The sequence below is a fragment of the Cyprinodon tularosa genome, unplaced genomic scaffold, assembly GCF_016077235.1.
Source record: "Cyprinodon tularosa strain WSP-4 unplaced genomic scaffold, ASM1607723v1 ctg491, whole genome shotgun sequence".
Classification (NCBI taxonomy): Eukaryota; Metazoa; Chordata; class Actinopteri; order Cyprinodontiformes; family Cyprinodontidae; genus Cyprinodon; species Cyprinodon tularosa.
Genome location: NW_024039220.1, coordinates 379,140 through 403,860, shown reverse-complemented (window position 1 = coordinate 403,860; position 24,721 = coordinate 379,140). Strand labels below are relative to the sequence as shown.

The 24,721-nt window shown below is 37.1% G+C and overlaps 3 protein-coding genes across 4 annotated transcripts; 1 reads left to right on the top strand and 2 right to left on the bottom strand.

The window, feature by feature from the left end:
- Window positions 1–1,760: 1,760 nt before the first annotated feature.
- On the bottom strand, window positions 1,761–5,801 carry LOC119794788. Of its 2 annotated transcripts, none has more exons than XM_038302501.1 (7): window positions 5,730–5,801; window positions 5,360–5,587; window positions 4,940–5,233; window positions 4,794–4,853; window positions 4,322–4,426; window positions 3,101–3,147; window positions 1,761–3,015 (listed from the first exon to the last, which is right to left on the bottom strand). In XM_038302501.1, exons 1-7 carry the CDS (start codon window positions 5,785–5,787, stop codon window positions 2,908–2,910), a joined length of 900 nt encoding a protein of 299 aa, XP_038158429.1. In that variant the 5' UTR covers window positions 5,788–5,801; the 3' UTR covers window positions 1,761–2,907. The 2 variants fall into 2 exon arrangements, with proteins under 2 accessions (XP_038158429.1, XP_038158430.1); XM_038302502.1 differs by having other exon boundaries at window positions 4,940–5,230.
- A 4,379-nt stretch (window positions 5,802–10,180) lies between these two features.
- Window positions 10,181–15,657, bottom strand: LOC119794776 (mitochondrial basic amino acids transporter-like). The gene is made up of 4 exons (XM_038302484.1): window positions 15,252–15,657; window positions 13,357–13,400; window positions 11,891–11,974; window positions 10,181–11,538 (listed from the first exon to the last, which is right to left on the bottom strand). Exons 1-4 carry the CDS (start codon window positions 15,277–15,279, stop codon window positions 10,774–10,776), a joined length of 921 nt encoding a protein of 306 aa, XP_038158412.1. The 5' UTR covers window positions 15,280–15,657; the 3' UTR covers window positions 10,181–10,773.
- A 906-nt stretch (window positions 15,658–16,563) lies between these two features.
- slc25a47a (solute carrier family 25 member 47a) lies at window positions 16,564–22,776 on the top strand. The gene is made up of 6 exons (XM_038302485.1): window positions 16,564–16,739; window positions 17,223–17,266; window positions 18,352–18,423; window positions 21,087–21,266; window positions 21,368–21,617; window positions 21,734–22,776. The coding sequence occupies exons 1-6, from the start codon at window positions 16,703–16,705 to the stop codon at window positions 22,045–22,047; spliced, it is 897 nt and encodes a 298-aa protein (XP_038158413.1). The 5' UTR covers window positions 16,564–16,702; the 3' UTR covers window positions 22,048–22,776.
- Window positions 22,777–24,721: the final 1,945 nt, after the last annotated feature.

Sequence of the window (24,721 nt, the reverse complement as noted above, 5' to 3'; positions counted from 1 at the left end):
TTGTCTTCTGTGTTCATGTTTGAAAGCATGATTGAGTGGATGTGGTTGTAATTTAAAGCTATTGGAATAGACACATGCTTTCTAAATCCAGTCTTTTCATCATTTCTTACCAATTCTTAAGGGTACCCAAAGTAAATCCCAGTGAAACTTTTCCGATTCTCTTATCATCAGTTAGTGATCCATGATATTATAGAAATGATTTATGGTCACTTCATACATAATTTTTCTAATTTCTATGCTTTTCTATTGTTTGTTTTTTTGCCTGGCTGCCATTTCAACAAACTTTTAAAACCTTCTCTCATTCCTCCTAGGCCATTTTGAAAAAGTTTATATCCAAGCAATTTAACCCATGGAAATCTGCCCCACATCAGGTTCTACATAAACCCAGAAACAGTTTCTATAGTGTGTGGGCCTGCTGGTCCTGTTTGAGTCTGCTCCATCTTCTCAACCCCCATAGATTCCTGTCTATGGCCAATCACACATCTTAGGTGTGTAGATTAGCTGTGCTGCGCTGCACTGTGAACACAGTAGTGGGCTTGCTGGAAGCATTTAAAATGCAAATAGGGCAACACTGGGACCGGCTCCGGCAGTCTCTTACCTGCTGTGGCTGTGTGGGGCTCTGTTCTTGTGTGCGCAGGTGTGTGTGAGTGTGTGTGCATGGGAAAGTAAATACATGTGAGGACAGGAGCCAGGATTGTAGGCCATGTGTAAAGGTAATTCAGCATGTTTGAAAAGGAGGTACATACTTACTCCCTAATGAAGATCCAACCAAACAGATTGATTTTTACACCTGGTTCCCAACAGAACATTCAAAGTAAGGATACTGATCCAAACGTCACTATCAGAGCAGCTCTTTATGAAATCTTCTCAGCTCTCTGTTGTGTGTCTGGTTTCACAGCAGTCTTTAAGCCCCCCTACCTGGGTTTGCAAATGTTTGGGGAACAAGCCAGACTGATCAAATACTCCAATTTATTCAGCTTTAAGTTGCATAAATGAATCATAGACAGACCCTAAAATCACCAGTTTAATGCATATTTGCCCTTATGTTCCAGTTCAGTTCCATAAAAGTCACAGTATTTCATAGGAAGCAGTATTCTGTTATCTTTAATGCTTATAAATGAGGCAGAAATATAAGGCGGATTAACTGAATTCAGATTAAGGGTATAGGGAATAAATACTGAACATATAAGTCAAATATATTGAAAATCGATGAATATTCCTGTTCCTATGTGCAAAAAATGTCCAAAAAATTATCAGCTGGTTTAATTTTACCTGATGACCTATACTATACAAATGTTTTTCTTTACCAAAATAATTCATAGGATGGTGTGATTGGTACAAACAGACTATTTCTGTAAAGTTTAATGACGACATTTGCATTTATAAACTTCTGTATGCTCCAGTGAGTTATAGAGACTTGGTTGATAGAAGTGATTTTTGTAAAGTAAACCATATACTGGATACCAGTTTCTTTAAATACATATTCACTACATATAATGAAAGCTTATCTGCCACCTAGTGGCCGGAGTTATCCCAACCTGCATTATATTTAGTTAATATGCATACTACAAGTCATATATTTATATTTATTGTTTTTGGTACATTAAAATTAAAGTATTTCCACTTCATATGAATTTACCCTTGTAAAATAAAAATGTATTTTATTCTCTAAATGTTAAATCCATCCGGGCAGTAAGGGGTGATGTCCTACTGTGTTTTCTTTATTCAGACTGCCTTTGTGAAAACAGCTATTCGTGCTCCTTTAAATGATAAGCTGCAATGATTTCTGTGATACGTCTGCAGTCTTGGGTTACTATGACATTTGATTAATTCCAATCTCGATTTTGCTCCCTTCATGTGTTACCATTTTAACACAGCCTAATTTCATTGTGAAATTTTCCACAAACCTTTTTCCACCCCTACTCTTAATTGCTTTTTAATAGTTTACTTTGTTTACAGTTCGAAATGTCTGAAGAACAGATATGTATAACACTAAAAAAGATCAAATGCCATGTAAATGTATAGGAAAATACTGTTTAATCAATTGTTGACTTTTCCCCATTTGGACCACTAATTAAATATAACAGATTTAGACCTTCATGAAATCAAAGTAACAATAAAACTGAACAAATAGTATTGTTGGAGTTCTTTAACCACATATTATTTTTTCCACAACATTAGTATATTATAGACAGTAACTTTAAATCATCAGCACAACAAGAGAATATAAAATATCTCCACAAAATAACCAAAACTACTACTGAGAGGTGAAAAAATCACCGGCACCTGTCATAAAGTTATGCTTCTTCTTAGCCTTAATCCCAAAATGTCCTAAAAGAGCATACTTGTTTTTTTCCCTTGATGCTGAAATATTTTTGATCAGATTCCTGTCACTTTAGCTCCTGGTTATACGATCTTCGTCCCATTTTTAGGGCCCTAGTAAGATGTGGGATAAAACCTTAAGCCCAGGTATTTTTGGCACAATGTTTCCGTCTCAATACAACATTTTGTTTAAATAGAGATTAACACATCATATGTCATAGCAATTCAAGTCAGTTAAAAAACATGAAAAAAATTCCTTTAAAAACTCCACATTTTGTGTATTTTTTGGGATACTTTCCAAAACCGTAGAATTTCTATCATATTACACATAAAGGCACCGCCTAGTTTCAGTGTGGTTATATGGCATTGGACATCAGAAAGTTATATTTGCTCATACAGTTTCACTCAAAAAACCTCTTGAAAATTCACATTAGCAAGTGCATTTTATAAAAACAGCCACTGTTTCTTTTTACTCCCTTAGACCTAAATAGTCAACCTGACAACTACAACAAGAATGGAGATAACAAACTTATCAATTTTACACTACATGCAGCTCTAGGCCAGTTTTTTAAAAGCTTTTTTATTCTATTGGTATTTGATACAAGCGTATTCTGTTGACTCACACTCCTGGAGCAGCATGCTGTCAGAGCCTGTAGGAAGAGTGATGACCGCATAGATCACCTCACCTGGAGCCTGGACACCAACAATCTCATTAATCTTACTTTTTTTTTTAGATTATATAAAATGTCTATTGAGTCTGGGGTGGGGGGATACTTACAGAGTCACCAGTGTTCAAATTACATGAGTTGTTTGCTATCTGATTGTCTGAAAATGAAAAGCATTACAACAAAAGACGTCCATCAGTTTCTCAGTATGTATAATTTTTATAGGAGTTTTCACAGAGGAAATCAGGCACAACAGCTGGAAAACTAACTTAACTCAGAGGGTGGAGTCTAAAACACAAAATATTTTTTCATGTGGTAACTCTGGAGCTGCAGAGATCCACAGTCAGAGAAAATGCCTGGTAGGATACCTATTAGTTTTGTACTCCACAAATGCTACCCTCATGCAGGAATAGGAAGAAGAAAGTCATTTTTAGAGACAGCCTTAGATGTTTTGTTTTAATCGTCTACAATCCATGTAGGGGACAAAACAAATATGGGCAACAAGAAAAATCAGATAATAAAAAAAAAAAAATCAACTTCTAAGGAAAATGCTGTATAAGGTAAAATACTTAGACTATTTTTCAGTCATGCCCACAGTGAAATATGGTGCTGGATGCATCATGTGGGAATGCCTTTGCACAGAAAAGGTCATGAAAGACAGGCAGAAGTGATTGGAAGATGGATGGAGCTAAATATAAGTGGAGGAGAGCTTATTGGACACGGTTTTAAAAGTACAACCAGAGCTACAATGAGTCTAATGTGTTAAAGATGAACACAGAAAACCAATATGGTAACCAGCTGAGGGTGGACAAAAACATCCGACTATATGTGCAAAGCTGAGGGAGAGACGCATCCAAAGATACCTGCAGCAAAAAGGTTAACAGAGAGTACTTCTACACAGTATGGACTCAGAGGCCCTAAACACAAACGCACTTGTCTGATTTATATTCATTAAAGATATCGAAAACAATTTTTCCTTTCGCTTCCACCTCATAACAAATTTAGACAAGCTAAATTCATTTTATTGCCACAAAATGGAAAAACAATTATGGGGGGGGGGGGGGGGGGGAACATTTTTCCAGCCAGTCTAACATGGTTTGGAAAGTCACTTAAAGCCAAATTGTGTTAAATATTCACAGATTACAAAACATAGCTTTAAGCAGTAAAAAAGAAAAAAAATTGGGAAGCTCACTTCTTACTTCACGACCACAAAAGAACAGTTGTGCAAGGTGACACCTATTGTGACCACATGTATGACATGCATGTTACAATTTTTCTAAGTGGACATTTCATCACACTCTGGCACTAGTTTAAGGAGGTTCAGAAAAACGTACCTCTTCTTGTTTTTTTTATCTTTACAACAAATGCAGCAACGAGAGCTGTCACCACCATGCAGCCTAGTGCTCCCACAGCAGCCCCAATAGTGCCCATGCTGTGACCTAATAAAAAAACAATTAAATAACCTACTGTAAGGGATGGGGAATGATTCATTGTAAGCCTGAAACATATTTTTAAAAGTACCCTGTAGCACTACACTGCAAAAATCTAGAAATAAGAACGTTTTCTAAAATGTATTTATCCTTAATTTAAGTGGGTAAATAAGATGATTTGCTAATAAGTATTTTCTTTTCTCTTAAATTTAAGATAATTACATAATATGCACTTGAAATAAGACAATCCCATAGTTTTTCTTATTTTAAATGAAATTTACTTTGTTTTATTGGCAAAGTGTGTTACCAACCTCCTCTATTAAAAATAAATTGATTATTTTAAGGGGAAAAAAAGACTTTTTGCAGTGTAGGGTACCTTGGAGATCAGCTTTAGGCTGTAAGATGAGGCCTTTCCCTCCACCTCTTCCAGTAGGCCCTACAAAAGGGAACTTTTTTATGTAAATAATTGCTGTTTTTGTCATTAAAAAAAAGAATCAAAATTGTGGCTGACAGCCAACAAACCTTGCACTCTGATCCAAAACTCATCAGAAGTCTGGATTTGCTCATTCACGGCCATCTGACACTTGAACCTCCTGCTTGCGGGACTCTGCAGCGCTATAGTCAGGGTGACATCACAGGGAGACCTCTGCTGTATCTGGAGTTGGGAGTCTGGGATTACTTTGGAGCTGGATTCATCCACCCACATCAGGCTGATGTATGACTGCTGATTATTACAGTGTTTATGCCTGAGGTGGGTGGGAAGTACACACTGCAGCGACAATTTCTCTCCAGGTGCAAGGATTAAATCTGAAGCTGCTAAGAGAAAAAAAAAGGAATATATTTCCATATAGAACAGATTCCTAATTTTACTCTCAAGCTTTCGGGTTGTTTGTCTGCACATTTTGTTTTTCCAAAGGTGAAAAAGGATTCAACGTAGCACACCTGGATTCTTTTGGCACCGAAGATGTCCATCATCCACTTTGAAATGTAGAAAACACTTTGAGCCATCATCCTCAGGGTTAGACGTCTGGATTTCTGCATTATGAACTACTGCAAAGTAATAATTTCTCCCTCTTGTGTTGAAATGCCAGATGTCATAGCAAATATTATCACATGGAAATGTATCAAAAGTCCTTCTTAAAAACATCCGATCATCTTTTCCATTTACGCCTGCAGAAAGAACTCTAGAAATTAAAATGATACTCAACAATAACAGAGATAAACACAGAGGATAATATATATATATATATATATATATATATATATATATATATATATATATATATATATATATATATGTCCTTCACAGTACCTGATCTGATAAAATATAACAGAAGCATCCTCGTCACAGCATAAACCATCTCAGCCATCCTGTTTGCAAATCTGTCCTGTCAAACTGACATCTGAGGTTCAGTTGTTGCTAACAGTTAACAGCATCATCGGTTCCTGTATTAGCAAACATGCAAACAAATCGTCCCTGAAAGTTCACTGTCCTTTTGATGCGTTGCAGAACAAGATTGAAGCAGCTTCATTGCAAAAACAATCTAGAAATATGTAAAAAAAAAAAAAATCCTAAATTAAGTGTATTTATCCTTAATTCAAGTAGGCAAATAAGAGGATTTGCTAATAGAATTAGTATCTTTACTGTTAAAATGAGATAATTAGATAATATGCACTTGAAATAAGACAATGCTAATGTTTTTTCTTATTTTAAATGTAAATTGTCTTGTTCCATTTAGAAAGTGCCTCACTTACCTCCTCAGTTCAAGAAAAAATACATTAATTTCAAGAAAAAGATTACTTAGATTTCAATTTTTTTGTAGTTTTGGATGCTTGTTTATTTGACAGCAAAACACAATAAAATAGAACTTCATTGATCTCACATTGGAGAAATTCCCCGGTGACATCGGCTCTTATAAACAGGTTTCAATACTGGCCTTCATCTTGTGAGAGACCAAATCATACATTGATTGCATATTTGTAGATTATTGACATGCCTTGCAAAAGCATTAGTACATCTTGAGCCACAAAACTGTGAGATGAAAAGGAATGAACACAGTTTTGTTAGTTTTTACTAAAACAAATCTGAAGTGTAATTTGCATACTGACACCACAAAGAAAATAGAGAGGTCGCAGGATTTATTAAAAAGAGTAAACCTTATTGTGATTTTTTTCCTAATATAAATTCTAATAGGGAAGGTTTAAAAAAAAAATGAACAAACAGTATTAAGATTAAAGAATACCTAGACCTCAGCTTTAACAAACCATAAGACTCATAGCTTATTTTTACACTACAGCAGGGAAAGAAGTGCAAGGACTAAGATTTAGCCAGGAGAAAATCCTGGAAGAAGGCACCAATACACAGGACTGTTTAAACACTGAGAAACGCTTCTTGTCTGTGAACATTTTCTACCCATCAGTCCTCAAGTGGCATAGATTTAGCTTCCCCTGGTTTAAATTCTGTACTCATTTTTATTTAAGGCAATTTTTGCTATCTAATAAATCAATAAAATTATCACAGATTAATTAATTTGCAGTAATTGTTAATTGCAGTCCTAATTTGCTCCAAGAAGCTCCTAAAAAAAGGTTTCTTCAATTGTTTCAAACTTTTAACTGGTTATAAAGTGGTTTGTTCTTTTACTAGGACATTTTAAAGTGAAGGGTCTCCAAAGCACTTTACACTACAGTCAGTAGTGAGGGTCACACACTGATGGTGGCAAGCTAGTCACAGCTGCCCTGGGACTCACTGCCACACAGACGCCATCAGCAGGCAATATGGTGAAGTGCTTTGCTTCCGGACCAACAACCAACATAGCATGTGCTTTTTCCTGTAAGTTTTACAACCATAAATGGAAAAATACTCATACTTTCTTGAAATGATAAATGTTTAATAAGGCGATGAAAATATATCTGCAGCATGGTGTTTGTATTCAGGAGCAATAAACAAATGCTCTGTGAGGCAAACTCTACACTCTTCTGTATTCAGATCAGCACTCTGAGAATGACAGAGAACTGTTTTGAAAAAGATGTTTATGCCAGAGATGACTGCTTTCTATTCTGCTTTTAAAAGTGACCTTCAGATACAAAGCAGGATATGAAAAGGCTTCGATATCCCAGAGAGGACTCAGTCAGAAGCTGTGAGAGGGAGCTTGTTATTAGAATATGTTTAAAGGTGGATGAAAAGTGTCCCGCAGTGAGCAAGTGATTAAGAAGTTTTCTTTGTTTTTGATGATGGAGTTATGCAAAAAGATCAACATTCTCAAATTAACTTTAGTCTCAGTAAACATCTGCTCTAACTCCCCTAAAATACCGATTCTCCTAAGGGCACAAACAACATATGTATTCAGTCAACATAAATGTGCCCTTAATGATTATATATTTTAGACTGTTGTTAAGTTCAGTTAAATTTAATTGAAATTTAATCCATAAATTAAATTTAAAAAGTATGTAAAGTTCACAATTATGGGGTGAGGAAGGTTTGATTATATCTTGAAAATATGCATGATAAATTTAGCCAATTATTTTAGAAATTGTGTTGCAATTCAAATTTCTAACCACTGGGGGGCAATCAAGATGCATCTACATTCTTTCAAGTTTCACATTTTACTAATGTGTCTTCTTTATATTAAATTTACAATCATTTAGCAAAAAGCAGTTATTTAAACTTCAAAGTGTCAGTTAATTGTTTAATATTTTTTATATTATATTTTTCCTACTCGTGCTACTTTAACTTTTGCAGCACATTGAACCTAGTTTTCTTTAACCTAAAATAAAAAATAGAAATGATCATTTGAAAAAAAAATTCTCCATACTTTTCCAGTGTGCAGGCGGCCTGTTGTTCAGAGCTCTCTGGTTACCAGTGCAGCTAATTCATTAAATAATTAAAATAAAATCAATGCAGCAATAAAAGGCAGAGGTTGATGACTTATTTTATTCACCTCTTTAACAGATTCTCAGAAACATTTTCTGTATGACAAAAATATGTTTTCAGTTCATAAGAAAACGTCTACAACTGTCCAGAACCAATTAAACTAAAGACATTCATGGAAAACTTTACACAGCACTTCAAAATAAATCTCACATTTCACTTTTGAATCCTGTACATATTGCATCGTTCACATTGGCTGGGTTGGCTCTGTGTTATTGTCACAAAGCTGGAAATAAGAAGAAACCACTTTCTTCATTTTCATTACAAGCATTTTCAGCAGCATTTCAGAGTATTAAACAGAACCTCGGAGATCAGAAATCCCCCAAAATAATGTAAAAAATTACATTGCCATCTATAGGATCACCTGCATGTCAATACAGGTAACTTACATTCAACATCTTTGAGGTTTTAGTGCAGCTGGGACGTTCTACTCTCCAACAGGAGTGCTTTGGAAACAAGTGACAGCAGTGCTTTAACTTTGGGTACACCATACGCCTTCAGGCAGTTCTTCAGCGTGCAAGACTGTCCATTAGTTATACAGTTAACAGCTCAGAGGAGAAGCAGACACATTGGCCTGCCTTTTTTTAAGGAAATGTGTTGAGCTGGTTAAGAAACCATGCAATAGTCTACACAGAGTCAATTCACAAATGGGGGAGACAAAAAAACTGCAGTCTGATTAAAGCTCTGATCCCTTTCAGATACAGGTTATGCTATATTATTGCACACAAACACAATACATCACGTTTTGGATAACTTAACATTCAAACCCTTTTGTTTAACTTATTAAAATTATACATTAGCATGCAACCATTAAAGGAAGATTTCTGAAGATTTGAATATTTTTGTCAAATGCTGTGCTTAATTATGATAGTTTTTACAAGTTGGAATTTCCTCACTTTGCAAACCACAATTGTTTGAAAATAAACCCACAGAAAGCACTTTTTGAATCTTTTAGGGGCCAAAAGCATCAATGAGGGATCACAGCAGAAATTTCAATTCCTTAACCCCCCCCCCACAAAAAAAAAAAAAACTCAAAACCTTTCAACACAATCAATTCTGTTTATGGCTTAAACACAAAATGCAATGTAAAGCAGAATCTGAACAGTGCATTTCAGTCCAAGCACACCTTACCCAAATAAAATTTTTAAAAAATGGTAGCGACAGGTAGGCCCTAAGAGATGAAGGGAAGATGGATAAAAACTGTAGAAAAGATGCAAACCTTCTCACAGATAAAAACAAGAAGCACATGAATTAGTTCCCCTGATAAAGCTGTATGAAAAGCCTTAAGATGTATTTAGTTTTTCCCTTTATCATACTTTGGGTAAATAATACTATAGTTTTTGCTGGTCTTCAAATCAAGAAAAAGAGCACAATGAAATTGCCATTTCTAATTACATTAAATGTTTCTAACTGGAATGTTCGCAAGACAGATGGGAGGAGCCATGTTGATCTTATCAGGATGGTGAAGGAGTAAATTAAACCTCAACAGTTCGGAGATTAAAGGAAGCCACAGCAAGGTTAACTCTGTCTCTCCAAGCCTCAAAAAGAAGTAATTCAAGGCCTCTAAACAGCTTTACCAGGGTTGCCAATTTTTGTTGAGGTAATGATGTGTGAATCTTTTAAACTGTAAACCTAATATAATAAAAAATAATAAAAAAAAAAAAAAAAACAGTAGGACAAAGGATATTGCTCCACATTTCATATCTAGACTTAACTTTCAGTACAGAACAATAGACAAAGCAAAACAAACAAAACAGCATCTACGGCATGAATGCCTTCATACCAGCTGTTTTTTGCTACAGTGGATCCAACAGTACAGTGATGATGATGATGATGATGATGATGATGATACCACAGCTGTAAACAGTCTTGGTTAAATTAAACTGTACAACTATTGTCTGCTACAGTTTCTCTCTGGACTGTTCAGAGGATAAAGTTCATGTAAAACTTGAGCAACACCTTTTCAGGAGATTAATAACACACAATAAGGCAGGAAAAAAGTAGAAAAACAAAGAGTAGAACTATTGGTATAGATACATTGCAAACCACATATTTTCAAGATATGTTAAATACATTAGATATAAGACTTTCCAGCGTCTAAACTACACAAACTATCCAGAGACAACATCTGTTTAATATTTAGAAGAATATAAGCTATAAATCTCCCAGATATAAGAACCTAAACGGATCAGTGGTAATATTCTGATTGTAACCCTGGATTTTGCAGATCAAATAACAAACATAAGTTAAAAATAAATACAGCAAACAGTCGCTCCCATACAGAGTGCTTATTTATAGAAGAAATTCCATGACCTACGTCTGGGAATTGTTCATCTATAGTAAGATGGAGTGAGGCAGCATTAATGACGTTTAATTCGTCTGTTCATGCATTTTTAAAGTGCCAAGGCTGATGAGGAGACCTCTGCCATTACAGACTGGAAGGCTGCTGCTGTATCTGTGTGTGGTGGCCGTGCTGAGCCGACTCGCAGTCTGTGGGGCCCTCCTCCGCCCTGCGGGCGTACATCAGCACCAGGTTGACGGTAGCGAAAGTGGTTGCATTCACAGGGAAGGCTCTTAGCAGCGTGGAGGTCAGGCCTCGTGTAAACACCATATAACCCTCCTTCCTCACACTCTGTCGTACGCAGTCTGCAATGCTGCTGTACTGGTTGACTCCGCCCACCCCGTCTGCTTGCAGCCGAGATTTGATCACGTCAACGGGATAGGTGGAGAGCCATGAGGCAATGCCGGCCATACCGCCGGCAAACATCATCTTTGGGATCATGTAGCGCTCAGCGGGCTCTTGGCCCATGCCGCGTGTCAACACGTCATAGGCTAAGAAATACACGCCAAAGCCAGGCATTTCACGGACGAGGGTTGTGAGCATTCCTCTGTTCACACCCCACAAACCTTCCCGTTTGTAGATGCGTACCAAACAGTCCAGGGAATTCTTGTACAGCCTCCGGGAAGACTTCTTTTCCCCGGTGCCCTGCATCTGCATGCGGGTTTTAGCCAGCTCCATGGGGCAGCAGATCACACACTGTATAGCACCTGCAGCAGCACCGGCAAGGAACTGGTTTGTGGGGGTGTCATGTCCAAGCAGACGCATGGCGTTACCCTGGACACCAAACACTATAGCATTGATGAACGTTAGGCCCATCATTGGTGATCCGATGCCTTTATATAAACCAGACACCTGCAGGAAAGAACAGGGGCAGTAGTCAACATCTAGCCTCTCTTTACTTCTGCCTGACGACGCCTCAAAAACAGGAGTCAGTTTTCCTCTAACAGCTGCTGCACCTTGCAAAAACACTAACATCCCTTGACTTTGGATTGAAATTTTATTTTTTTTAAGGAATTCAGCTGCTTTTAAGGCTATAATAAGATGGATCTTAAAATTAAAAATGTTTTCTCTGGTCAAACAAGCAAACCAGCACATTGTTTATATTATTACCGTGATTTCCTTTCTGTATTTCTCCTTGAATAAGGGATGGGCTTTATATTTTACTCGAGAATTGAACATATAAACTGATTTAAAACAGACATACCGACTCCATTCTCACGATGGACTGGAAACAATGGAAGGTTCCACGATACAGGGGCTTATCCACACTCTGGACCTGGAGTCTAACCTGGATAAGAAAACTTCTTAGTGAGTCTCGCTGATTACAGTTTTTCAACTGTTTACACACAGAAACTGGTACTTAAGGCACAATGATGACAAGTTAACCTCTGCACCAATCCTTTGAACAGGTTCTGCTGGACTACATACATATATATACCTGCTCTTCTCAACATGAATCTTCTAAAACACACTGTTCTCAAAACATTTCCCGTACATTAAGCACAATTTGCATGAGTAAGATATTTTGTTTTGTTTTTAAAAGAAAGACCCTGTAATTCAAAATTATAAATGCGATTTGCCCAACTTTGCACATGACTCACGACACTGGAAAACATCTGTCACACAGTTTTATATTTAGCATTCAGAGTTTGAAAAGAAAATGGCCACAGCTGAAACCTTCTGCTTTCATGCAATGGTTGCCAATATTGGGATGCAGAAAAGAAGAAAGCATAGTTTGTTTTTTTCACATGTACAGTAAATTTCTGTTTTTTTATGTGTACCACCAGGTATAATTTTGTGTTTGTATGATTACCATAGTTTCCGGACTATAGAGATCGCCTCACTTTAAGCTGAGCCCACTACGTTTTTTGAAAAAACTGGAAACGCACATATATAAGCCACATCAGGCTATAAGCCACTGATATCTACTTAACTGTCCCCCACCAAACCTGTAGGGGAAGCTCTATATATCACCCCTAGAGTGGGGATGAAGAAGAATTCTAGCTCCTGTTAGCTTGTTGGCTCGCAGCAGTAAGAGCTTCTACTCAAAGATGGGGCTCCGTCAGCTCTTTATTTCAGCTCTGAGGAGTTGAGCAGAGTCTCTTCATTGGTTCGGCAGCTTTAATGCAGCAAATGAATGTCAAAATGTGTCAATTTGAAACATTTGTTCTTTGTCGTGCCTGCTGCTAGCTAGCTAGTTGTGCTAAATGAAAATTACCCCCTTATTTCCACTGTGGGTTTGGAAAAACTGCACCTTCTTATAAGCCGCATGGTTCAAAGCGTGGGAAAAAGTGACGGCTTGTAGTAAGGAAAATACGGTACATTTCGTACGGGAAAATATAAAATGCTGCTTATAAGACAGACTGTTTGGTGTGTTCTGAACACACTTACGTACTATCTGAAGCGAGTGTAACAGGGTAAAAAAAAAGTCATGAGCCGTGATCTCCATTTAACATTGCGTTCATATATATATATATATATATATATATATATATATATTAGGGATGGAACGGTTCACAAAATCCACGGTTCGGTTCGGTTCACGTTTTCGTGGTCACGGTTTTCGGTTCGGTATATGTTTATTGTTACACCGAAAAATAAAAAAATTTATAAAAATGTGTGCATTGTGTAAAGAGAAAGAAGAACACATGATGATGCTGTACTTCTTACCTTCACTGTGTCAAACGGGTGTCCAACAAAGACTCCAGCAGCACCTATAAAAGACATATTACACAGTAAACTGATGAGATAATCTAATTCGTGAACATTTTCTCCAAGGAAGAACTCTTCTAAGGGAGTAAAATCACTCTTTAAACACTGTTTTCTTCACACTTTACAATAATGCATTACTTTGAGTTGATCTTTCAAAAAATATCCAGCTGAACTACTTTAACATGTTAAAGATATAGAGTGTCACAAAGCGGGCATGACCACATCTACAAATATATATATTACAACAATATAACATTGTCAGCATTAACGATACGGATTTCACTCTCAAGAGTTACTGTTTTCTTTTTTCTACAGTTAGTCTTCTTCAAAGCAGTCCTCAAAACATTTGAGGTTTAATTTTAGACAATGCTGCCATGTCCTGCAAGACCAAGCCTATCTTTGCCCATCGCCAACTCACTGAGTTTCAACACCTTATAAACTTTATTTAATATGCATTTGATTGTTATGTAACTCAGTGTATCATGTGTGTGTTTTCTGGGTTATATCTTCAAATTAGCAATGGAACGATCAAGTTTCCTGTTCAATGAATGAATCACACCTTGCCATAAGAGTGAAGCCATCAGGTTTGACGTGAATTTTGTTAGAAAATTAAGGTGAACTAATTAACAAAGATAAAAATCATCACTTGCTGCTGCGCATTTTTAATGTGGCAATGTAAGCATTGCTGAAAACAAATTTGAAGTGACTAGATAACTGAACGTATTGAAAAAAAGGAAATTACTGTATTAGTGTCATTCGTCCTATATCCAATCCAGCTAATTAGTCAACATCAGAGCAGATATTTAATCTGTGTATCAGATCAGGGAATCTCTATATGAAACAATGTAAAAAGATGAAAACTATTCAAATTGCTTTTTATCGTTAAAGACACAATAAAGTTTAATTTTCCTACCTTAAAATTCAATTATAGCTTGGAAAACCCTGCGTACAGCATGGGTTTTGATATTCTGTAATTGACGACAAACTACAAGCATCAACATGGTGTATATTGTAGCAGTTTATGGGACACCATAGTGTCTTAAAATAAATAGTCATGACTTTAACAGTCCAATAAACAATCTGAACTGGATTAACTATGGTTTCCATAGTGCAGTTTTATGGTGCATGATTTTCCTTTCCAATAACAAGCGTGAGAACACTTTGACAGTGACAGGCTCACACTCTCACACTGTAAATAAACACAACAGGTTAATCCTCATAATCGCCTGATGTGCCACATGACCCATTTGTCCTCTCTACAGTCAACTCAGAACAGAATGCTGACATCCTTATAACCAATAAAAAATTTGAGGGTGGAACATTTCCAAACTCTGAAGAAAAAAAATCTCAAAGTAAAGATTGTTTACATATAACCATGTGTACTTTAAATGGCAACACTGCCATAACTTGGCCTCTAGTGTCAGTTAGTGTAAATAAAGCAGGAGGGGGATTGGTGTGGATGTGGGTGTGCACTCATTCAGACAATCATGCAAGAAGAAATGTGAAAAAATCTGAGTTATACCTGTACTTATCGTTATATTTTGGGTTGAACTGGTGCTTTCATTCTTTGCAGTTCCCCTCAGTCCAAACAAGTGTGGGTAACGGTTATTTGCTGCGCAGCTGTTTTATATCAAGCTTTGATTACACTGCCGCTTATAGAAGCCCAGTTGGTTAACAGTTTTTATCAGGACGGGGGTTATAAAGTAATTTAGTACTTTATAACAGTGCGCTACAAAGCACACAGAAGCCGTATAAAACTATTTATTTTACTCAACCCCGTGTGTTTACTGTCAAGTTAGTGAAAAATAGACCACCAGGAGCTGATAGGATGGATACTAGCTGCTGTAACTTACCTCCGATGCATCCTGCAACAAAGTCCATCGTCGTACCTGAGCTTGTTAAGGTTTAACGTTGTTGCTAACGAAATAAGAGCTCAGAAAACCTTAAATATTGTATCCAACGCTTATGTTCTTCGCCTTCTTTGTAGTTATTTATGGGTATTTATCAAAGCTAACGAACTAACGTTAGCTGACACCGGCAGTTGGCTAACGGAACCGGTTATAGCTGGTTCAGGATTCGTTTTAAAGAATCTACGTTAGTAGAAAATGCACGTTTTCTGCTCGCTTATCCTATGTTTGCGCAGGGAAAGCCCTCATTGACCACCAGGGCCGTTAAAACCGATGTGCTGCTATGGCAGCCTGTGTGAACTGTCTCGGTGACAGAGCTTTCGTCACAGGAAGAAGTAACCCCAGATGGGCGGATCTGATGACTCGTCGGCTCCCGGTTTAAGTTTCTGACCAATCAGAGCGAGAGGAAAACACCAACACCCAGTGCGAGGCGTAATCGTTGTTGTTTTTAGGCTCACGTGTCTAGAGATATGAGCGCGTGATAGTTTTAAGGTACATCAATTACTAACAAATTAAATACCATATTTTTACAAAGATGGAAGTATGGTTTGTATTTAAAATGAATGATAAAAAAATATCCAATAATGTCAGAAGCACGAATGACTAAGAATATACCGCATATAAGCTTTAACTACATTTTTGAAACTTCTAAAAAATGAAAAACAGATTAGACCGTAATATTCGGGTGAAGTCAGAGCAACAATCTCTTTATTCGACTAATTCCGCGATGTTTCAATGCCGGGTGTTGTATCTTAAAAAGGTCTACTTTATATCGCTTTGGTTTTGTCCCGCCATCTTTCCACTGTGCTTCTACACAGTAGCTTATGAACCTGTGGTGCATTCAATTGCATATATTAAATTAGAATATATGTAGTGAAATACTTTCAAAACTGAAGATGTGATCAGATTGTTAATCAAGTCTTACTCTATAAATTTTAAAAAGACATTTGTGTATGTATGTGTGGATGGATGGATGGATGGACAAAGACAAAATTCAACACTAAAGACTTGAACAACTATATCCCTATTAGTTCAGATTGGATGAACAAAAACATTCATTTACATTTTTAAGTAGAAATCTCAACTTTTCTTTCTTACAAAAAAAGGCAACAGAAATAAATAAACAGTCACTAATGTTACTATAATTTGCAAAGTACTGGATTAGAATTGGGGATTTTTTCAATTTCGATTCCTTAATATACGAGTTCACCTGAATGCATCATTTCATTGAATGGCGACCGTAATGCTCACTGTAGAAGCGCAAATGGGGTGGCAACATTTTGACGTGGGGAACTTGAAGCTACACAACACCGGCTGTCACGTAACAGTAAAATAGTCAAGGTTATTGACCGAGAGTTTCAGAGCACACATGGCTTAGTCAGTCTGTGTTTGACAAGATGCACATCGCGGATTTCTTGTCCGGATCGGTTGCAGGTAATCGATAAAGCTAAACTCACCACATTGGTTCTTAACATCTAATTGGTGTAGTTGCTAAATAGCTAGCCGCTGTGAGCATGATGTGATAACCACGTAACGACATTTGGTACGATCAGATTAATCATGACTTAACCTCTATCTTTAATTACCTACTTTCTATTTTAAAGTAGTTAAAAACTAGCACAGGGTTTCCTTTGTTACATAAAGAGAAACGCCAAAAGATGCTGATTCTCATTTGTTATGTTTGCCTTCAGGTAGCAAAGACTGATTTAAGAATAGCAAATGCTGCTTTTCTTAAAGCTCACTCCTATAGCCACACTAAATGCAAAACTGCCACACTAAATGTAAAACAAAGTTTTGTCGCTTAAATATTTTTGTTTATATCCATATGCATGTTTGTCTGTTTAACATGGTTCTGATTAACATAGTAAAACAAGACCTTGCTCATCATTGTCTGCTGTCCTTGATGCAAACCAACAGGGGCATGTGGAGTTGCAGTGGGCTTCCCTCTGGACACTGTGAAGGTACAGTAACCACAATCTGTCCTGGATGTGCCTTACTTCTAGGTGTTACCTTATCCAGTGGTGTCAAAAGTACACACATTTGTTACTTAAGTAGAAGTATAGATACTGCAGTTTAAAAACACTCTGGTAAAAGTTGAAGTATCAACTTGACCTCTTCACTCAATTAAAAGTGAAAAAGTATGTGCTCCAAAAACTACTTAAAGTTTAAAAGTATAAAGTAACCTTTAAAAAAAATAGCCAGATGCCACTATATGAACTGAAAGCTGAATTTTTCGACTATATATAAAATCCTTAGGGCTAAGGATGAGGGAGGTCTTGTTGGTCTCCATCTCTATCTCCTGATACGCTCTCACCTGTACCTGACCTTTCGTACATTTCAACATTAGGATGAATTCAACACATTTTCTGTAAACAGATGGATGGAGGCAGAAGATGTCTTTCAGTCTTCAATGCAGACATTCAGCGACACACAGGAGCTCTTTCAAGCTGGGCACCGTTTCATTCACAACACCTGTCCCATCAACCAGGAATCAGAAATACTTTAATAATCCCAGGGTGAAATTGTGTACTTTCGTTACATTACTCCATCTGTAATAGTCCTATAGGACCAGTTTATATAATTAGGGGGTCCCCGCTTCATCTCACCTTGGCCTGGAAAACGTTGAAGACCTCTGGCATAGACAATTTGTGTTTGCAGTTTGAAGAACACCTGCTTGCTTCTGATGATTTCCTTTAGCTAACCAATGAGTGTTTGCGTTATAGGACTCTTTCAATAACACAAGTCTTACCTAGATGTTGATGGTGCCAATAATCTGCATTGGATGGAGCACATGACATGAAATAAATATTTATAAACATTAAACCGAAGCCAAGAGGAATGAGTAACGTTTGTTTTAAAAATGTAAGGAATAGAAAGTACAGATACTTGTGTGAAAATGTAATGAGTAGAAGTCAAAAGTAGGAAGTAAAATAAGTAAGGGAGTAAAGCATAGATACCTTAAAAGTGTACTTAACTACAGTAACAAAGTATTTGTCATTCGTTACTTGACACCTTTGACCTTATCATGTTCTTCTTCTTCTTTTAGGTCAGAATCCAAACGCAGAAACAGTTCACTGGACTGTATCAATGTGCATTGGAGACATTATCAAAAGAAGGGGTGAGTACAGATGATGGAAGCTATAGAATACTACAAGCAACAATCTTGAAAGAGCTGATGATGGCATTGGTTTTAAGGTTGTGTGTTGTTATGAGATTTAATATAGTTTTACTGTTTTAAACAAGAAATGCAAACATAAATGTCGAACATGATCCTATTTAATTATGGTTGGGATTATTTCATGTTAACCGTTGCATCGATACCGATACTAGTATCGGCAGCGCCCTAATCCAGCACTAAAATGGTATCGGTATCGGCGAGTACCAACAAATAGGGAACTGATACCATTTTTAGAGTCAAAAGTTTATTCAACTATTGTCACCCATTCCAGGTAGGCAATTCAATTCAGTTTATTTATAAAGTGCCAATTCACAACACGTCATCTCAAGGCACTTTACAGTTCACCAGATCACACAGTAAAATTGATTCAAAGTTTTCTATCTAGGGAAAAGCAGTTGATTTCATCGACTCATTGACTTGGATGCAATCCCTCCCGCTGAGCATGCTTGTAGTGACAGTGGAGAGAAAAACTCCCTTTTAACAGAAGAAACCTCCAGTAGAACCACACTCAGTGTGAGCGGCCATCTGCTGAGGCCGACTGGGTTTAAGGAGACAGAAGCAGAGATACAAAAAGCAACTGCAAAAGGCGGCCCCCTCCAGGAAACACACAGCCAGGCAGACGAGCTCCGAGCCAGCTCCCATGTCAGAGGATGAAGAGAGCACATCCAGCCAGTCACGGTCAGAGAAACAGGACTACACTGGAAAAACAGGCCGATCTCCAACATCTGTAAACAAAGGTGTTGATGGCAGCAGCACAGCTGATATTTCTCTCCAGGATGGTGTCACAGCAATAAAAAGTTCAACTGGATTTACTTTGTATTAGTAATTTTTCTGCTTCACAAAGGTAGGCAGCAGCTTGAAAAAGCCATGATGGCAATTATTTAACATCCAATTAGTATGCAGTTCTTCATATATACACACACATCAATTTCAAACAGATGGTATCGTATTGGCCAATACTGCACAGCCAGGTATCGGTATCGGGGCCAAAAAATGGCATTGGTGCAGCACTATTAACTGTTACATTTGCCCCCCGAATTCACTGCAAAATTTGGCATGAGGGGCAATCTGAACTTTGCCAATTTCTTTGCAATGAACACATTTAAACAAGATAAAAAGTTTATATTGAAAAATATCAACATCTAAAATACATTTTCCATTCCAAGTTTTATATCCAAATCCAAAACTAAAGTTTCAATATTATTCACAGGTTCCTTCATAAAAGCACACATTACATAATCCGTTGTAACCTCAGGCACTTCCTTCTCTGATTCAGGTTGCTAAAGGTAAAACCCTTCATACAGGTGATTGATGGAAGCATGTTAGTGCATGGAATATCCAAAACGTTCAAAGAGAGGGGGAAGAAATAGAAAATATTTCCAAGGTACTGAATATTCCTAGAAAAATTGCAGCATTATTCATAACTTTAAAGAGACTGGAATGAAGAGAAAACTAGCAACAGCTGTCGCTAGGGTCCTGAGAGAGCATGGGTGAAAACCTGCAGTAAGGCTTAGTGGCAAATGCAACTGTCTTTTTACCTCTAAGGAACTTAAGGATATAACCCATGGACCCTTAATAATAAGAAAAGCCTACTTCAATCTCCTGACATTTATACAAATATGCCTAAAGGTTTCTAAATTCTGTTTAGTGAATAAAAAAGTAGCCTGTTGATCACTGGTATATCTAGAGGAGGAAAAATTAAGGATAGGCTCAGAAGGCCACCAGAATATAAGGAAAGCAATGGGTACAAGAAACATAGCACATGGAAGATGCTTCAATCAAATATCAGGTGTGTTTGAGCAAGATTGCTAAAAAAAAACCTAATTAGATAACAGTGGTGCTGTTTGGATTGTTTGGGAAGCTTGCAAAAAGTTAGCCAACATGTTTGACCAAAGTAATTTAATTAGAAAATGAAATAAAATGCATCTACAGCGCTCAATGTGATGTATAGAAATATTTTTATATTGGGGAAAATAGAAATTATTTTGGTAATCTAAGGTGGGCTAAAATGAAAGATGTTGGATAGTCTAAATTAGGGCTGCAACTAATGATTATTTTGCAAATCGATTAATCTATTGATTTTTTCTTTAGTTAATCAATTAATAATTGGATAGCCAAAGGGTCCTTAAAGAAGAGTTTTATAATAATAATAAACCAAGTGAAACTAAAACATTTCCACTTGAGGAGTTCTGCATAGAGCATATTGATAGATGAAAACATTTTTTTATCTTAAATGTGAAATTTTTGTATATTCTTTTTACAATTTTAATATAATTGCTGCTTTAAGGGGGGTTGCTTTGTCCACTAAAGTCCTGTTTTACAGTCTCTATACTCCAGTTAACGATTAATCGATTACTAGATTAGTTTACGATTATTTCATTAATCAGTTAATAATGATTAATCCATTTAATAGTTTCAGCCCTAGTCTAAATACAGCCAAACGTGTAAACGTTTAAGAGGATCCTTAACTCTTACCAGCAAGTTTTTTTCTAATGGAAATTGATGAATTTGATTAATTAGCCAGAGTCCTGATTTATATCTAAAGAATATTTAGCTTTCAATGTATTTATTCAAAAAGGCTTTTCTGTCTTTTGTTTGATCAGGCGCACGGCTTCTTCAAAGGCATGTCTCTTCCGCTCACCACAGTCTCCATGACATCCTCAGTAGTGTTTGGCACCTACAGGAATTGTCTGCAATGCATGAAGCAGGCTAGAGGCGCCGATTGGAGCCCAAACACCAAACTGGAAATTTTCTTGGCTGGACTGGCTGGAGGTGTCGCTCAGGTAAAAGTAACATCTTTTGTATTTTCAATCTACTTTTAGTGATCCTTAGATGAGTTAAATTAGTTTAGCCTCATTTGGCTCTGCTTAACTTTATCCCACAGACGTCAGTGATGTCACCCGGTGACATAGTGAAAGTACGTCTACAGTGCCAGACGGAGTCCAGGATGCTCAGGCCAAAGTACCACGGACCAGTTCACTGTCTGCTAAGCATTATAAAAGAAGAGGGGATAAAGGGCCTCTACAGAGGAGCTCTGCCACTCATGTTAAGAGATGGCCCATCTTATGCCACCTACTTTTTGACTTATGCAACAGTCTCTGAGTGGATGTCAGGTGGCAGCAATAAGAAATTACGTGAGTGAAGGCAGACTCTTCCAACCTGTATATTTGGGGCTATTGTCCACGTTTGGATTCTTAGAATTTCCATAATCAAATGTAATAACATGCATGGTGTTATTGGTTTCCCTTAGACTGGAGTGGTGTGCTTCTGGCTGGCGGAGTGGCAGGAATGGCTGGATGGACCGTCGGAACGCCCATGGATGTCATAAAAGCCCGTCTGCAAATGGACGGGGTGAAAGGGCCAAAGCGGTACAAGGGTTTCTTCCACTGCATCGTGGAGACGGGGAGAACAGAGGGAGCTGCGGTCTTCTTCAGGAGCTTGGGCATTAACTGTCTGCGTGCATTCCCAGTGAACATGGTGGTATTTTTCACCTATGAGGTCCTCACTGGTTTTCTTCGAACTGGACCAGAAAGTGTTGAATCACCTCATGTAGGATTAGAATAGAGAAGACTATTTATCTAAGTGCTTTATTTTTGCAGGACTGATTGTTTCCATAGTGTTTACTTAAACTGTTACATATTAGACAAAAAAAGAGGAATGTTGCCAAGAGACTCCATCAGTCATAAGCACTGCTGGAAACAGATTGTATGTGTCTTCATCTGACCACTAGATGGCCTCCTTGGCCTGATTGTTGCAACTTATCTGTTACGCATCACATAACCTCAGTCTTCTATAACTTAAGACATATATTTCAAACAGAACCTTTAGAAGAACCAACAGGGCTGTGCACGCACAATTTTGGAGGGAATGAGTTTCCCCCTAGACATACAACATGTTTTACATCTGCTGCTTTTTGCATATAATGCATTACAAATGACTCAAAGATATTGCTTATTTAGAATTGACGCAAAAAATGTGTACTAATTAAAAAGATTAAGTGTAGATCAGCATATTCTGCAGTTTTTTAATCCTAAGGAGAAAATCTGCTGTTTTATCATTGCACTAAACTCATGTATAAACTGAGTTTTAAAAGAACTGTTTAATTTAAACTGGGGCAACACTTGTTGTCTGGTACAGGGGAATGAATTTCGTTACAGTGGTAAATCGTAGCAAGGGGTAATTTAAATGCTGGGTGTAAGGAAATACAATGTGTTATTTATTTAAGAAACAATGAATTGTTTTCTGCAATAAAGCTTTACTTTGTGCCTCTTTATTAATAAATGAGGAAAAAGACATTGAAGTTTCACACTTTATTTATGGTGTCAACAGGCAGAGACTGAAATATTTAGCTAGCAAACAGTTTGTGATTGAAGATCCTGCAGATATGAATACCAAATATCTTTCAGTCAGACAATAAAAGGAGCAGCAGCTGAGCCATGTCAACACACATTTTTAACCATGATGGGGAAAAGGCTGCTCAAGTTTTATCCCAAGGCGCTATTTCCCAGACTCAAAATATTTAACTGCATATTTGATATACATCTATAGAGGATTTATTTTGTTCATTGCATATAAAACTACTGATTTCCGTCTATTATGTTGTCTTTTGTATTTAGTTCATGGCAGCATTTAAACTAGTATTTAGTTGCCTCTGAGTGCAGCTATGGTTTAATTTGATCCACCTTGAATCGAAAATTTAATAAAATGGTAAAGAGTAGAGATAAATTAGATGTGTATTATATTTTTCTCTTTTCAACAAAAAAGCAAACAATTCTAAGTTATTAGCTGTAGTTAAAGTCCCCGGTCGATTTATTAAGTATACCTGGCTAGTATTAGATTAGATCCTTCCTGAACTGCCTACATTTTCATCATTCATATCACAAAGGTCAATTTGGACTGCAAGACATGCTGGCTAATATAATCCAGGTGTTTAAAAACTTGTATTTTACATCCTAATGTGATATTTAGCCAAGCAGAAAGGAGTTTCACACCAGATATGTACAACATTCCCCAAAATCCTGAAGGTCAGGAGACAGAGAGGGGAATAGAACATATGAGGGAAGTTATATTCTCATCACAATATTTATTATTATTATTATCTCTGTTACAAGTGTTTCCAGTATGTTGCTGCTCATGGTAAATGGTAAATGGCATGTACTTATATAGCGCCTTTATTCAAGTTAGGAGACTTGACCTAAGCGCTTTACACCACATTCATTCACCCATTCACACACACACACTCACACACTGATGGTGGCAAGCTACATTGTAGCCACAGCTGCCCTGGGGCTCACTGACAGAAGCGAGGCTGCCGTACACTGGCGCCACCGGGCCCTCTGACCACCATCAGCTCAGGCATAGCAGAGATGCAATAAGGCTTATATTAGAATGACAGCATCACACAGTGGATGCAGATTGGTCCTCAGGACATCCATTATGTGCATCCAAAAGGTGGACTGAGCTCAGCTGAGGCAATCAGAGTAAATTAACATAATTTCTATGCAAAGCCAATGTGTTGAGTCTACAATAATATAAAAAAAAAAGATATTCTCCACACTATTGCACAAGTGGCCTGAACTGTTCATATAAAGCATTATAGGTCAATGATTTTATTTTTTTTTTGTAATGCCAGATTTTCACCCTTAATGTATTAATACCGTACTTGAATATTTGAATTCACATGGTGGGGGTACATCTCTGGGGTTGACATCTCTCTCAGTCAGATCTGACGGATATGTTCTGTAAACCGGAAGTTTTGTCACATATTTCCAATCTGATTTCATTCTGCGCTTTGATTTTTACCATTGAACTGTAGCTTTGGCTGTATATTAAAAGTCATTATCCTGCTGGAAGGTCTTAGAGTTATCCATTCTAAAGGTCTGAACTCATTTATGGAGACTAAATAAATCTATTATTGATTATAGAAGCAAAACCTCACATTAAACATTTCTGTTTTGATCTGTCCATGTTAAGCGTTATTATCCCACTTAAACACTCCCTTTTCAGTTATATTTTTTAAATAATCTATTGGCATTTCAAAGAGCTCTTTGAACTCCAACAACCTTCATGGAGTCCATGGGAGCCCTGAAGGGAGAAATATCTTCTAACATTTACAGAATTAGATGTTTCCCATCCATTTATCCTTTAATTAGAGCAAACTCAGCTGGGGTATTGTTGCAGCCAGTTGATATTCACTGCTTTCTTGGAACAATTGGGAATTTGTAAGACCAAACTACCA